Source organism: Aquarana catesbeiana, linkage group LG05, assembly GCF_042186555.1.
Source record: "Aquarana catesbeiana isolate 2022-GZ linkage group LG05, ASM4218655v1, whole genome shotgun sequence".
NCBI lineage: Eukaryota > Metazoa > Chordata > Amphibia > Anura > Ranidae > Aquarana > Aquarana catesbeiana.
The window spans coordinates 11,247,979-11,263,402 of NC_133328.1; the positions used below are offsets into that span (position 1 = coordinate 11,247,979).

A 15,424-nucleotide genomic window follows, 5' to 3' on the forward strand; every position below is an offset into this window, starting at 1 on the left:
GCATAGAATAAAAGGCTCAGCATACCAGCCTGGGCATCAGGTAAGACTATGCAAGTGTGAGCACCACAAAAGCTTCTATACATTTTAAAGGAGATTACCGTATATACTTGAGTATAAGTCGTTCCGAGTATAAGTCGAGGCCCTAATTTACCCCCCAAAAAAATGGGAAAAACGTAGTGACCCGAGTATAAGACGAGGGTGAGAAATGCACAGCGACTGTAAGTGGAAAAGAGGGTCAACAATGCCCATTTGCAGCCTCACTGTGCCCATTTGCAGCCATAGGTCCCCCGAACTTCAAACTCGGTAGTTAAGGGTTCCTAGATGCCCCCTAGCTGCAGCCAAAATTTGGGGTCTCTGAACCCAAATGGTCCCGAAATGATATTGCTGCAGATGGACACAATTGACCGAATTTGGGGCCCCGTATCTCAGGGCCACTTAGTGCTAGGAACCCCAAATTTGGTGTGCAAACTCAGTGGAACACCATAAAATATTCAAAGCTGGGGTTTCTAGCACCAAGTGTTCCCGAGATACGTGGCCCCAAAAATCGGTTCAGAAAATGTCAAGCACTTTTCTGCAGCAGAGAATGACATTTTCCGAACCGGCTTTGGGGCCCCGTATCTCGGGGCCACTTGGTCCTAGGAACCCCAGCTTTGGATATGTTATGGTACCAGTTCCACTGGGTTTGCACACCAAATTTAGGGTTCCTAGCACCAAGTAGCCCCGAGATATGGGGCCCCAAAGTCGGTTCAGAAAATGTCAAGCACTTTTCTGCAGCAGAGAATGACATTTTCCGAACCGATTTTGTGGCCCCGTATCTCAGGGCCACTTAGTGCTAGGAACCCCAGCTTTGGATATGTTGTGGTACCAGTTCCACTTGGTTTGCACACCAAATTTGGGGTTCCTAGCACAAAGTGGCCCTGAGATACGGGGCCCCAAAGTTGGTTCGGAAAATGAAATTTTTTGCTGCAGAAAATTGCTTGACTCCAGTATAAGTCGAGGAGGGCACTTTAAGCACAAAAAAAAGTGCTGAAAAACTCGACTTATACTCGAGTATATACGGTAGATGTAGAGAAGTGGCGGCCCATTTATGCGTCCAGCCCCCTGATCTGTTTTTTTTTTTTTAAGCACGTGATTAGAGCCAGAGGCTCTAATAGGCTTCAAAAAAAGGGTGGGCTCAGGGTGCAGAGCACTGCGCTCCAAGCCCACCCAGTTGTGTGATAATAGCGAAATAATATTCGATATTCTCACACTGATTCTCCTCCCTCCCATCAGGAAACTGGGTGTTCCCCCGCGTTCATATCCCTCACCTGGCAAGGGGGGGTGGTTGTGTGGCGTTGGTACTCCTGCACGGGGTGTCCCGCAATCCATCTCATCTGTGGGTGGGGGGGGGTGGTGGTTTTAGCGGGGTGTCCCGCGATCCATTTACGCGGGGGGGGGGGGGGGGGCAGTGCGGTGGGAACAGGTGTTCCGCGATCCATCCGCGCGGGGGGGGGGGGATTGTGAGCGGGGTGTCATTTGATGGGCACACTGGCAGCATTTGATGGCCACACTGGCAGCATTTGATGGGGCACACTGGCTGCATTTGATGGGCACACTGGCTGCATTTGATGGGGCACACTGGCTGCATTTGATGGGGCACACTGGCTGCATTTGATGGGGCACACTGGCAGCATTTGATGGGGCACACTGGCAGCATTTGATGGGGCACACTGGCAGCATTTGATGGGGCACACTGGCAGCATTTGATGGGGCACACTGGCAGCATTTGATGGGGCACACTGGCAGCATTTGATGGGGCACACTGGCAGCATTTGATGGGGCACACTGGCAGCATTTTATGGCCACACTGGCAGCATTTGATGGGCACACTGGCTGCATTTGATGGGGCACACTGGCAGCATTTGATGGGCAGACTGGCTGCATTTGATGGGCACACTGGCTGCATTTGATGGGGCACTCTGGCAGCATTTGATGGGCAGACTGGCAGCATTTGATGGGCAGACTGGCAGCATTTGATGGGCACACTGGCTGCATTTGATGGGGCACTCTGGCAGCATTTGATGGGCAAACTGGCAGCATTTGATGGGCAGACTGGCAGCATTTGATGGGCAGACTGGCAGCATTTGATGGGCACACTGGCTGCATTTGATGGGGCACTCTGGCAGCATTTGATGGGCAAACTGGCAGCATTTGATGGGCAGACTGGCAGCATTTGATGGGCACACTGGCTGCATTTGATGGGGCACTCTGGCAGCATTTGATGGGCAGACTGGCAGCATTTGATGGGCAGACTGGCAGCATTTGATGGGCAGACTGGCAGCATTTGATGGGGCACGCTGGCAGCATTTGATGGGCAGACCGGCAGCATTTGATGTGGCTGCAATTGTTGATTTTTTTTCAACATTTTTTGTGCCCCCCCTCCCCCCAAAAAAATTTTGAGCACCAGCTGCCACTGCTGTACAAGCAATACATACAATAGAGACTACAAAAGTCACCCAAAAACAGTCAGCATGGACCTGACAACACACTTGATGGAACACAAGGCACGTTGTCAGCGAAAAACGTAAAAGGTTTCTGCTGTACCAACAATTGTTAATAAAACATCCACAAACCTGTCACATCTATTGCACCCGACATATAGAGGGGAGATGCTGTGCTATACCTTGTGAGCCATTTTCAGCTCTTGCTTTGTAGTCTGGATTTGGTTTCGATATTCCGTTAGCTTTAGATTAGCAGCTGCCAGCTTCTCTTGTAACGCTTTTATTTCCGAACGTTCTGCCTGTAAAGAGATGCAGTTGAGAAGGTTCTGCTGGATGTTTTCATAATCATTTCTCCATAAAAAGATAGCCACCGTAGGCATGTGCATGGAGTGTACCGGATGTGCCTGGGCACACCTTAATCACCCCATGCGGCGCAGATCCCCCCCCCCCAGCAGGGCTGCTGGCTTCTCTCCTCTCTCGTCAGCTGCTGTGGGGGATGTATCAGGAAGCAAAACGGGAGAAAGGGACAGGTAAATATGTAATTTACCGGCCCCTTCCTGTTCTGAATGAGCACAGTGAGTGATTGGTACATTTATCGCTCCTGTGTCCATTCCTAATTGAAGCATAGGACTTCTTTAAAGCGGTTGTATACCCTTTTTGTTATTTTTACCTACAGGTGATCCTATAATAAGGCTTACCTGTAGGTAAAATGAATCTCCTAAACCAGTACGGTTTAGAACAGGGATATGCAATTAGTGGACCTCCAGCTGTTGCGGAACTACAAGTCCCACGAGGCATAGCAAGACTCTGACAGCCACAAGCATGACACCCAGAGGCAGAGGCATGATGGGACTTGTAGTTTTGCAACAGCTGGAGGTCTGCTAATTGCATATCCCTGATTTAGGAGATATTCACTTTGCATGCAGCCGCTGACGTAAGCAGCGCATGTGCTGTGAAGGCCCGGCTGAAGATCCGGCAGATGCTGCCGGACCTTGCTGGAAAGAATACTCCCATGCGCATGCGCGGGGTGATGTAATCGCGGCTCCGGCCACTCACAGCGCCGGAGCCACGAACCCAGAAGAAACGCCAAGGGCAAAATGTCAGCTCCCTCGGCGTGGACTGGGATGCGATACGGGGACCTCGTTCTAAGGTGAGTATTTCATAATGAGCTAGTATGCGGTGCATACTAGCTCATTATGCCTTTGCCTTACAGGTTTTTTTTTTGTGTGTGTGTTTTTTTTTTTCCATGTGCGGGTATACAACCGCTTCAATGCAGGAGAGCTCTATGTATGGAAGGAAAGGTAAATTGTATGACTTTGATAGATCACGTGATCAGGCCCTCCTTCCAGGGTTTTTACCTTATTTATTTTTATTGTTCTGCTTTCTGTGTGCCGTGCTTATTTTCTTCACCCCCTCCAAAAATTAAAAGTCAGCAGCTACACATACTGCTGACTTTAATTATTAGGGCACTTACCTGTCCTGGAGTCCAGCGATGTCGGCACCCCAGCCAATGTTTCCATCAGCTGTCAGGTGCTGCCACCGCCATTGCCATTAAGGGAACCCGGCAGTGAAGCCTTGCGGCTTCACAGCCGGGTCCCTACTGCGCATGCGCGAAGCTCGCTGCGCTCCCTTACAGGTCCGGCAGCAGGGGAAGGAGGAGGGGGCCGGACTTCTGACGTACTTTGCCACAGCGAGGTCCAACAGAAGTGGGGACAAGGGACCTGTCAAACACAGGTACCCCCTCCCTCCCCTGAAAGGTGCCAAATATGGCACCGGAGGGAGGAAGCAGAATAGCAGAAGTTACACTTTTGGGTGGATCTCCGCTTTAAGTAGAGGTATGACTACACTAAGGTCATAATAATGGGCTCGGGGGCGTGTTCGGATCGTACCCGCCAGGAAGCTGTCACTGCACACCACCAATCACAGGCAGTGAGGCATTTCCTGACCCGCAGATGCACATACACACGCTGCCTACGATTGGTTGTGTGCAGTGCCGGCTTCCTAGCGGGTCCAATCAGAACACGCCCGAGCCCATCATTAAAGGTCATACTCCTGGTATTTCAACTTCATCCCCCACGTTACAATTTTCAAGACGCAGCTGAAGTTCCCCCTTCCCAGAACTTGAACCCCCACCCAGTCCCCCTCTCCAGGCAAATTTAAATTTATATTAGACATTACTCCCTCCCAGGACTTCATTCTCTTGTATCCTCCCTAGTAATCTGCCAGCACTATGACCAGTAACAACCTACCTGCTAGTGCACTGCTGGGATGCTTGCATTGTGGTCTGGGAAGGCAGCCATTTGGACAGCATGCAGAGAAAGCCAACGCTTCCCCTCCATTGACACTGAGGGTTGGCGCCCCTGATCTCTCCCTCGTGCTTACAGGGCGAGTGTTTCTCTCCCGCTGTCTCTGCAGCAACACCTACCTGGCAAACCGTAGAGTGAGCACAGGCACTGCCACTACTATGGACCTGTTTTTATGCTTGATAGCAGTTGCCCCCCCCTTGCACTGTGGAATGATGGTGCCCTGGGACCACCCATAAGCAGCCCTGCCAAGGCCAGGCCCCCTGCTGACCCGATGAGGCCTGGGCCTGGTATGGGAGAACTGTCTATACCCCCCCCCCCCCCCTCCATTGACACCCCTGTATAGTGTGGTTAGATCTTTTCACAGAAACAATTTACCGGAGTTACTTCCATGGACCGGATCACATTCATCCCATTCCTTGAGTCTTTCTCAGGAAGTTGTGAAAATGTTGTCAGCTGCAAAAAACAAACAAAAAAAAACACACAATGGAAATTTATGCAACAAACAAATAATGTTATAATGTAAAAAACGTGCTCGAGATTATCCAAGTACATAGAGCCTAATTATGACCACAAACTGCAGTCAGCAAACACTACAGCGCCACCTGCTGTGTGCGTGTAGTAAATGTTATACAGTCATAAGCAATCATTTATGGTAACATAACTTTAAAGAAGACATAATAAAAAAAAGTACAAAACAAAAACTAAAATATTCCTTTACCCTCCTGCCTACCGGGCACTTTTACCCCCTCCCTGCCCAGGCCAATTTTCAGCTTTCAGCGCTGTCGCACTTTGAATGACAATTGCGCAGTCATGCAACGCTGTACCCATATGGAATTTTTATCATTTTTTTTTCACACAAACAGAGCTTTTTTTGGTGGTATTTTTTTTTTTTAACAAACAGGTGTGCTTTATTGTATCGCAAGGAAGAAGGTTACATAATACCTCTTGACATAATACAGAACACTACATGACAGATAAGCATGAGCAAACGCATAGCAGTGTCATACATGTGCAGGAGGTGAAACATCAGTACATGTCAACGTTCTAGACAAAATGATCACAGAGAAAAGTACCTCATGTATCCGGGGATTACCCCTCCCTCCCCCCCACATAATACATGAATCCACCGTGGCCCCCTAAGATGAGAGCCAAGGTGTCCACACCTTCTCAAATTTCCATGGACAACCTCGATTAATATATGTGATTCTGTACATAGGTATAACTGCCTCAATCTGTGCCTCCCAGGCCGACACTGTCGGGGGTGAGGGGTCTGTCCACTTCATCAGTATCTCCTTCTTGGCATAAAAAAGTAGAAGGGAAATAAGCAGTTTTAAGTGATAGGCTCTTTGTTCATTGTCATGAATCCCGAGAAGGGCCAACTCCGGAGTGATTGGTATGGATATTTGCAACCTGGAGTTTATCTCTGCAAATATTGCACACCAATATGTTGCTATCAATGGGCATTCCCAGAACATGTGGAAAAAAGTTCCAATTTGGCACTTACATTTGTTACACATAGGATCTCTGTCAGGGAATATGCGATGGAGTCTCTGTGGGGTGTAATAAGTCCTATGTATAAATTTGACCTGGATTAACTTATCCCTGGATGCAATCACCAGTTTAGGGCCATTATCTAGACATTCTTCCCAATCCTCTCTGTCTAATGATGGAATGTCGGTGTGCCAACTGTCCCATAATTTTGCTATTTTAGGAGAGTCCTTACCCAGGAGTACAGCATACAAGGTGGAAAGGGGCTTGGAGACATCTCCAGACGCCAATAGCTCCTCAATGGGATCTGCCTGAAGTAAAGGCGTCTGAGGAAACTGAGCCCGTGCCGCATGTCTTAGTTGAAAACATCTAAACCTCATCCCTCCGGGCAGCTGGAATTTATTCATTATTTCCGTGATAGAGAGCAATTCCCCTCTGGGCATAATTTGTTCTATGGTTGTGATGCCGAACCTGGCCCAAAGCTGTGGGTCAGGCACAGTCCGGAAGTGGTTAAGAGCTGGATTTCCCCATAACGGGTTCGCCGGTGATAACTGACCCGGAGAGAGGAATCTACGTCTTGCAGCCACCCACACCCTCCAAGTTGCCCGAGTGGGTTCAGGAACTCGCGTATACGCACCCGGACCTCGATAGGGAAAGTTACGTAGATCAGTAAGGGAGCCCAAATAGTTTGCCTCAAGGCAGACTGCTGCATTCATTTTAGAACCTTGAAACCACCAGTAAACCGACACCAACATAGCCGCCCAGTAGTAGACCTGAAAATTGGGGAGGGCTAATCCTCCAAAACAGGTAGGTAGCCACAAAGTGGAGCGCGCCAATCTGGGGTTCCCACCCCTCCAAATAAAGGTTCCCACCAGACCACCAACCTCCCCAAAAAATGAAGCAGGGACCCACACCGGGGAGTTTCTAAAAATATAATTGAATTTAGGAAGCATCATCATCTTAATGAGGCCGATGCGTCCCAATAAATTTAAGGGCAAGTCAGCCCAGGCCAAACACTTCGCACGCAACATATTCACGATGGGGCTCAAATTTTTACTTATAAAGTCTGATGGCTTTTTTGTGATCACTATCCCTAAATATTTAAATTCCGTCACCCACTGTAGTGGGGAGGATGATGGTCCAGAGGCAGCTGCGTCGTCCAGGGGGAACAGTACTGATTTGGTCCAGTTAATCTTTATACCAGATAACCCCCCAAAGTTGTCAAAGATTTTCAATGCCGCAAGAAGAGACGGGCCCGCATCATTTAGGTATAGAAGCGCGTCGTCCGCATACAGAGACAGCCGCTCTTCCAGCAGACCCACCCGCAAGCCCAGGACATCCGGAGCACTCCTGACTGAAATTGCCAGTGGCTCCAACGCCAGAGCGAACAGGCTGGGGGAGAGCGGGCAGCCCTGCCTCGTGCCGCGGAATAGATCAAAGGGCTCCGAGACCCAATTATTTGTACGGACCCTAGCTCTGGGGGCCTGATACAACAGTCGAATGCCATGTATAAACTTAGGGCCAAACCCAAATCTCTGTAATACCAGCCACAAATAGTTCCACTCCACAGAGTCAAACGCCTTTTCGGCGTCGAGTGAGGCTACAACTCTGGTCCCTGCATTGTCATGTGGAATAGTAAGATTAAGGAAGAGACGCCTCAGATTGATATCGGTTCCCTTGCCAGGCATAAATCCGGTCTGATCTATACCGATCAGGTCTTCTATGACGTGAGATAAGCGGATAGCCAGAACTTTCGCAAAGATCTTGGCATCTACATTGAGTAGCGATATTGGCCTGTACGAGGCACACTCTAGCGGATCCTTACCCGGCTTGGGAATCAACACAATTACTGCCTCGTTCATGGACTCTGGTAAAGATTCTAGGGCCATAAAATTAGATAATAGCGAGGTTAATTTAGGAGCTAAAATCTCGCTGAAGTTGTAATAGACTTCAGATGGTAGACCATCTGCCCCAGGAGCCTTCCCCCTCTTGAGATGTCCCATAGCGACCTGAATCTCCTCTAGCGAGATATCCTTCTCCAATTCTTCCCTGGCTTCAGCTGTTAAATTAGGGATGGACAATGAATCTAAAAACCTGGCCAGGTCTGAGTCAGACGCCTCAGACCTGGAGGAGTAGACCTCTCGGAAATATTCCCGAAAACGAGTGTTAATATCCTGAGGGGATGTGAGTAACTGGCCGGAACTGTCCCTGATGGAACCAATAGGGGTAGCTGGGATATTACCCTTAGCCAACCATGCAAGGAGTTTCCCATTTTTCCCCCCCATGTTCAAACACTCTTTGGGCCGAAAAGAGTAGCGCCTTATTCGTTTGTGCCATCCTAGCTGTGGAGAGTCTGCATAAAGCTCGTTTCCACTCCCTATATCTGTCGTCTCCCGGGTCAGCGACAAAGTCAGCCTCCAGAATAGTCGCCCGTCTCTCAAGTTCCTCCAATTCATGAGCGGAGTCACGTTTAAGGCGAGCAATACTGATCATAAACTCCCCTCTAGCCCAAGCCTTAAAGGTGTCCCACAGCACGATCGGTGGGGCAGAATCCACATTATCCGTCCAAAAATTGCAAATGGCTGCTGTTAGGGGTTCTTGTAGTCACTCGTCATCAGCCCAGAACTTGGACAGTCTCCAAAGTCGGGGGCCCGGGGGGGCAGTCAAAGTCAACGTCAGGCAGAGGGGCGTGTGGTCAGAGATTCCCCTGGGAAGCACAGAAATGTCTTTAACAAATTGCAAGGCAGGGCATGAGGCATATATCAGATCGATTCGAGATAGAGTTTTATGAGAAGCAGAGTGGCAAGTAAATACCTTTGAGGTCGGGTATATGTGTCTCCAGACATCAGTGAGGGCATAAAGATCAGCCCACTGTCTGAGGTCCGGAGTATCACGAGCCAACCGGTGTAACCTGTCTTGTTCCACCGAGGGGGCCATGTTAAAATCTCCCAGTAAATAAACAAGAGTTGTATCATATTGTACCACAGTTTGCATGATTTCATGAAGAACATTACCGTTAGCTGGAGGGGGAATATACAATCCGACTAATACCACAGTTTTGTCATATATGTTAGCATATAAAATTACGTATCTACCCTCCTTGTCCGTCTTGACTTCCAGAAGCCTAAACGGCACTGTCTTGTGTACTAGGACGCTGACCCCACGGGCATATGTGGAAAATGTGGAGTGGTAATGTAGGCCGACCCAAGTCTTATTAAGACAAATAGTTTTGGTGCCCTGCAGATGTGTCTCCTGGAGGATACAGATCTGCGGTTGGTGCTTTTGTAGGAACTTAAACACTAGGGATCTTTTCACTGCAGTATTAAGGCCTCGCACGTTCCATGAGATTACCTTAAGTTCAGCCATTAGGTGGTAGAATTGATAGGGGTACACGGATCACCCAGCCCGAGGGATCAGCGCCCGCACACTCAATTACATAAATTGTCATGTACACTCCAATGTCTAGAAACCTTCCCCGTGTCGACACTCCAAAGCACATGGAAAAGAAAACAAAAAAAAACCAAAAAGAAAATCTAAAGCACCTGAAACAACAAAATAGTGTTAACAAAAACAAACCTAGCATTAAACCCCGCCCCCCACCCCGCATCCCCCACCCCAACCTAGGAATGCCTTGTTCCCCAAACATCAACAAAGAAAAATTAAACCCCCAAGTTCAGGGAGCGTGAACCAGTGGGTGTAGACCCTTAGTGGAGAGGATTGTCCACGTAAGGTGACGAGAGACTCCGCTGCCATTCAGAGTAAGGAGAAAATTAGCGTTCCAACCAACAAAGGTTATTTCGAACCTTTCTATTTCGGACCATCGTGGGTGAGTAGATTTTTCTTCCTTCCTCCCCCTTCCCACAAAAATAAAATAGAATATGTTCCCTGTTTAGGATAAATGGGGAAGACCATTCCGTAGCCCATGAAGACAGGGTATGTCAAACTCCAGGCAGTCAATCTGGCAAGGTGCTGTCTCCTGCGGATAGCAGTTGATTGTCTCCCAGATGGAATTCCAGCCTTGGCATTCAAAATAAAGGGTGCATATCTCTTGCAAGTGAGGAAAGAGGAAGAAGTGAACCTGCAATACGTATAATGGACACTAGAGTCCGCCAGTGGCCCTCCTTCAGGGATTAGGGTCATCACTGACATCTGAGCCTCCAAGACAGCCCAAAAGGACATTGAGTAGATTCAAACAGTGGCAAACTTGAGAGTAGGTATCACCTGGCATAGCCAGGGGCGCAACACTTATATTGTCCACCGACAGGGATTACAAAAGGCACAACGGGTGCAAAGTTAAGTCCCCTGTTGATATTTAAACAATCAGCGGCCAATATTCAGAGCAGAAGTGCAGAAAAGCATTTTGCAGCGTTTAACGATTAGGGGGCAATGATTCCAGCCATGTGTTAGCATCTCTGGGGGAGGTAAAAAATCTGGTGGTTTCCCCGTCTTGAACCCTCAATCGTGCTGGGAACAGAACGCTGTATCGTATGCCCTTAAGACGCATGGCTGCCTTCACCTGGTCAAAGGAGCGTCTGAGCCTTTGAGTTTCAACAGAGTAGTCAGGGAAGATAAGTAACTTGTTATTTTGATGGCGTATTTCTCCCTGCACTCTAGCAGCTCGTAGCACCTCATCCCTGTCACGGAAGTTCAGAAACTTTAGGATAAATGTGCGTGGCGGTGCTCCAGGAGGGCCCGGCTTGGGAGGGATCCGGTGAGCCCGTTCCACCGCATAGAAAGGTGAAAATTGAGCCCCTGGTAGGAGGGAACGCAGCAGGCCTTCAATAAACTCCGTCGGGCATTTCCCCTCAGCTCCCTCCGCCAGACCTACAATACGGAGGTTGTTCCTCCTATTACGGTTTTCCGCATCTTCGGATTTATATTCCAGTGCTCTAATTTTGGTTTGCAGGGCCATTAAGTCTGTTCCATGAGACTCCACAGTGTCCTCCACTTGCCCCAGGCGTTGTTCCGCAACAGAAAGTCTGCCCCTAATTTTATCCATGTCCAGCCTTATTAGTCCAACATCTAATTGCACAGCATCTACCTTGGAGGTAAGGGTAGTAAGGGAGGCCTGGCAGTTTCCTATAGCAGCCAGGACATCAGCCAGGCCCGGCTGCGCAGAAGGGGACCGCTCCGGCTGTTCCGTCTGGGACGCCATGTCGCTACTGGTGCGCCTCCCGGACCCCACGCGACCCACACAGGCCGCCTCTGTCTCCACCAGATCGGGGGGAAATTTCAACTGCTTACCCCTTCCTCTGGCCGGCCGTGATGACCGGCGGTGCATGTGAAGAATCCGTCAGCTTAGAGATCTGCTGCTGATATTGCTCAAGGAATCCTCCACAAGTGAGTGCCAGGAGTGGATGTGGCCCCGGGTGCAGCAAAATGGCCGCTGCCCCAGAGACCAGGACAGGGCCTCAGATCCTCCAACCAGCAGCCCCAAAGTGCAAAAATGCTGCGGCAGTGCCCACAGGTAGTCCGGTGGTCAGGGCAGGCAACCAGGGGCCCCCAGGGAGCAAGCCGCGGCAGGGAGATGGATAGAAGCTGCCGCCGGGTGTAGCAAGATGGCCGCCGCTCCGGGCAGCAGGCCGGGGCCCCAGTCCCTCCAGCAGGCCGCTACAGGGTTTAAAGTTACCAGGTCAGTGACTACAGATGGTCCGGTGGCCAGGGCAGTTAAACAGAGGTCTCTGTGGAGCAGGATGTGGCCAGAAACTGTGTCAGGGCCGCCGCCGGGTGCAGCAAGATGGCCGCCGCTCCACGGACTAGGCCGAAGCCGCGGCCTGTCCTACAAGCAGTCCCCGGCCGGGGATATCCGGCGATCGCGGCCGCGGATGGCCCTCCAAAAGGCCAGATCACCTCGATGGCCAGTCAGGAAACAGGATAGGCTTGCTGATCGCCGCCGATGGGTTAAGATCGCCCGGATTGCAGTAGGATTATGTTATGGAAGCGGAGCTCCTTCTAAAAACGTCCTACCCCATCACTCTCCAGGCCACGCCCCCTTTTGGTGGTATTTATTCACCACTGGGCTTATTATTTTTTGCTAAACAGACACCGAAAATTTTGAAAAAAAAAATTAATAAATAATTTTTCAAACAGGTAATTTTTCTCCTTCATTGATGAGCGGCACTGATAAGTCACACGGATGATGAGGCACTGATGGGCTCCAATTAGCAGTACTAATGGGCACTGATAGGTGGCGCTGGTGGACATGGATTAGGAGTACCGGTGGGCACTGATCGCCAATGTGGGGACCGATGTCCCTGTTAACAGAAGCTGGTTAATAATGGCTTTCTTCTTTTCTACTCATTGGCTGACAGCTGATCACGTGGCAAAGGGGCGACAGGCCCTTTACCCCGATCTTTGATCAGCCGATCACAGAGCGCGCTGCCTGTGCGCCCCCCTGTGAAACACGAGGATGCCCATGGATGCCCTCCTGTCAAAGTAAGCCCGCGCTGTAGCCGTCTTTCGGCTATAACACGGATGGGAAGGGGTTAAATGATTAGCTAATAAATACATTAATTTAATAAATAGTGTTTTTTTTTTTTTTTTTTTCATCATATTGGCTCTCTGCTATAATCCAGCAGCACCAGAAGGCCCTGAGCAGGGATAAATGTTGTTACCTCTCGCTCCAGCTCTTTCACTTTGTTTTTCAGCTGTTTCGCTTTGGTCTTTTCACTCTCCAGCTCGGCGCTGAGCTCACGATTTTTTTTGGACAATTCCACAATTTTTGTTGCTGCGACATCTCCCGCTATCCCGGCTGTTCCTGAGGGAAGACACAACACAGTGGGGATGGTTTATCGTACATCAAGACTATTGTTACTGTATATTACAATAAAGGAGAATTATGGGATTGGCACCAACATGGCAGCAGTATGCTGCCATGGATTGGCACCAGGAATAGAAAATTAAGGTAAGGATTTGATACAATTTTCAGTTTTCCTGGCACCAACATGGCAGCATACATGCGGTACATGTGGTAATATGCTGCCATGGATGGGCATTACAAAAGGAAAATTACGGTAAGAATTTGATAAATTTTTCCATGTACCAACATGGCAGTATACATGTGGTAATATGCTGCCATGGATTGGCACCAGGAAAAGAAAATGAAGGTAAGAATTTGATACAAATTTTTAATTTTACATGTGGTAGTATGCTGCTATGAATTCGTGCCAGGAAAAGAAAATTACGGTAAGCATTTGATACAATTTTCCCTTTTCCTAGCACCGACATGGCAGCATACATGTGGTACATGTGGTAGTATGCTGCCATGAATGGGCATTACAAAAGGAAAATTACGATAAGAATTTGATACAATTTTTCCATGTACCAACATGGCAGTATACATGTGGTAATATGCTGCCATGGATTGGCACCAGGAAAGGAAAATTAAGGTAAGTATGTGATACAATTTTCAGTATTCCTGGCACCAACATGGCAGTATACATGTGGTAGTATGCTGCTATGAATTGGTGCCAGGAAAAGAAAAAGAAAATTACGGTAAGCATTTGATATAATTTTACATTTTCCTGGCACCGACATGGCAGTATACATGTAGTAGTATACTGCCATGGATTGGCACCAGGAAAGGAAAATTAAGGTAAGTATTTGATACAAATTTTTCTGCCACCAACATGGCAGTATACATGTGGTAGTATGCCGCTATGGATTGGCACCAGAAAAGGAAAATTAAGGTAAGGATTTGATACAATTTTCAGTTTTCCTGGAACCAACATGGCAGCATACATGCAGTACATGTGGTAATATGCTGCCATGGATGGGCATTACAAAAGGAAAATTACAATAAGAATTTGATACAATTTTTTCATGTACCAACATGGCAGCATACATGTGTACATGTGGTAATATGCTGCCATGGATTGGCACCAGGAAAGGAAAATTAAGGTAAGTATGGAATACAATTTTCAGTATTCCTGGCACCAACATGGCAGCATACATGTGGTAGTATGCTGCTATGGATTGGTGCCAGGAAAGGAAAATTACTGTAAGTATTTGATACAATTTTCTATTCTGCCCATACTTCTCTTTTAAAGCCACTGCATGGCCATCGCGTTTACAGTGTTCACAGTGTTTGTGAATTCTATGAATAGTTATAGTATTTGAAGTGTATGTCAGTGTAAAATAAAAAACGATAGTTAGTATGTCCCTGCAATACAAGCACATTTTCCTGATCTATCCGTTGAAAACATATACAGTATCTCAAAAATCTTGCAGGGGCAGTTGTTGGCAGGAAAGTTCCTATTAACATAGGCACACCCCCAGAACTACACCTCCCAAGAGCCCTGTCTCTGACTCTTGGGGATCAAGGCCGCAGCATTTATTTCTATCCCAAGAAAAACAATCTATATATGAGTACACCCCTCACATTTTTGTTAATATTTTCTTCTATCTTTTCATGTGACAACACTGAAGAAATGACACTTTGTTATACAAGCTGTACGCTCGCTACTTTACATTGTAGCAATGTAAATTTGCTGTCCCCTCAAAATAATTCAACACACAGCCAATAATGTCTAAACCGCTGGCAACAAAAGTCAGTACACCCCTAAGTGAAAATGTCCAAGTTGGGCCCAATTAGCCATTTTTCCCTCCCCGGTGTCATGTGACTCGTTAGTGCTACAAGGTCTCAGGTGTGAATGGGGAGCAGGTGTGTTAAATTTGGTGTTATCGCTCTCACTCTCTCATACTGGTCATTGGAAGTTCAACATGGCACCTCATGGCAAAGAACTCTCTGAGGATCTGAAAAAAAAGAATTGTTGCTCTACATAAAGATGGCCTAGGCTATAAGAAGATTGCCAAGACCCTGAAACTGAGCTGCAGCACGGTGGCCAAGACCATACAGCGGTATAACAGGACAGGTTCCTCTCAGAACAGGCCTCGCCATGGTCCACCAAAGAAGTTGAGGTCACGTGCTCAGTGTCATATCCAGAGGTTGTCTTTGGGAAATAGACGTATGAGTGCTGCCAGCATTGCTGCAGAGGTTGAAGGGGTCAGCCTGTCAGTGCTCAGACCATACGCCGCACACTGCATCAAATTGGTCTACATGGCTGTCATCCCAGAAGGAAGCCTCTTAATCTTCTAAATATGATGCACAAGAAAGCCTGCAAACAGTTTGCTGAAGACAAGCAGACGAAG

General features: G+C 48.2%; 1 protein-coding gene across 2 annotated transcripts in view; it reads right to left on the reverse strand.

Annotated features, from left to right (window-relative positions):
• Positions 1 to 15,424, reverse strand: part of CCDC13 (coiled-coil domain containing 13) — an 87,942-nt gene that overhangs the window by 51,724 nt on the left and 20,794 nt on the right. For both annotated transcript variants that reach the window (XM_073629433.1, XM_073629434.1), the window contains exons 4-6: positions 12,889 to 13,031; positions 5,162 to 5,239; positions 2,663 to 2,779 (exon numbers count right to left, since the gene is read on the reverse strand). In XM_073629433.1, the coding sequence (XP_073485534.1) occupies positions 2,663 to 2,779; positions 5,162 to 5,239; positions 12,889 to 13,031 (338 nt within the window). The remainder of the gene's footprint in view (positions 1 to 2,662; positions 2,780 to 5,161; positions 5,240 to 12,888; positions 13,032 to 15,424) is intronic.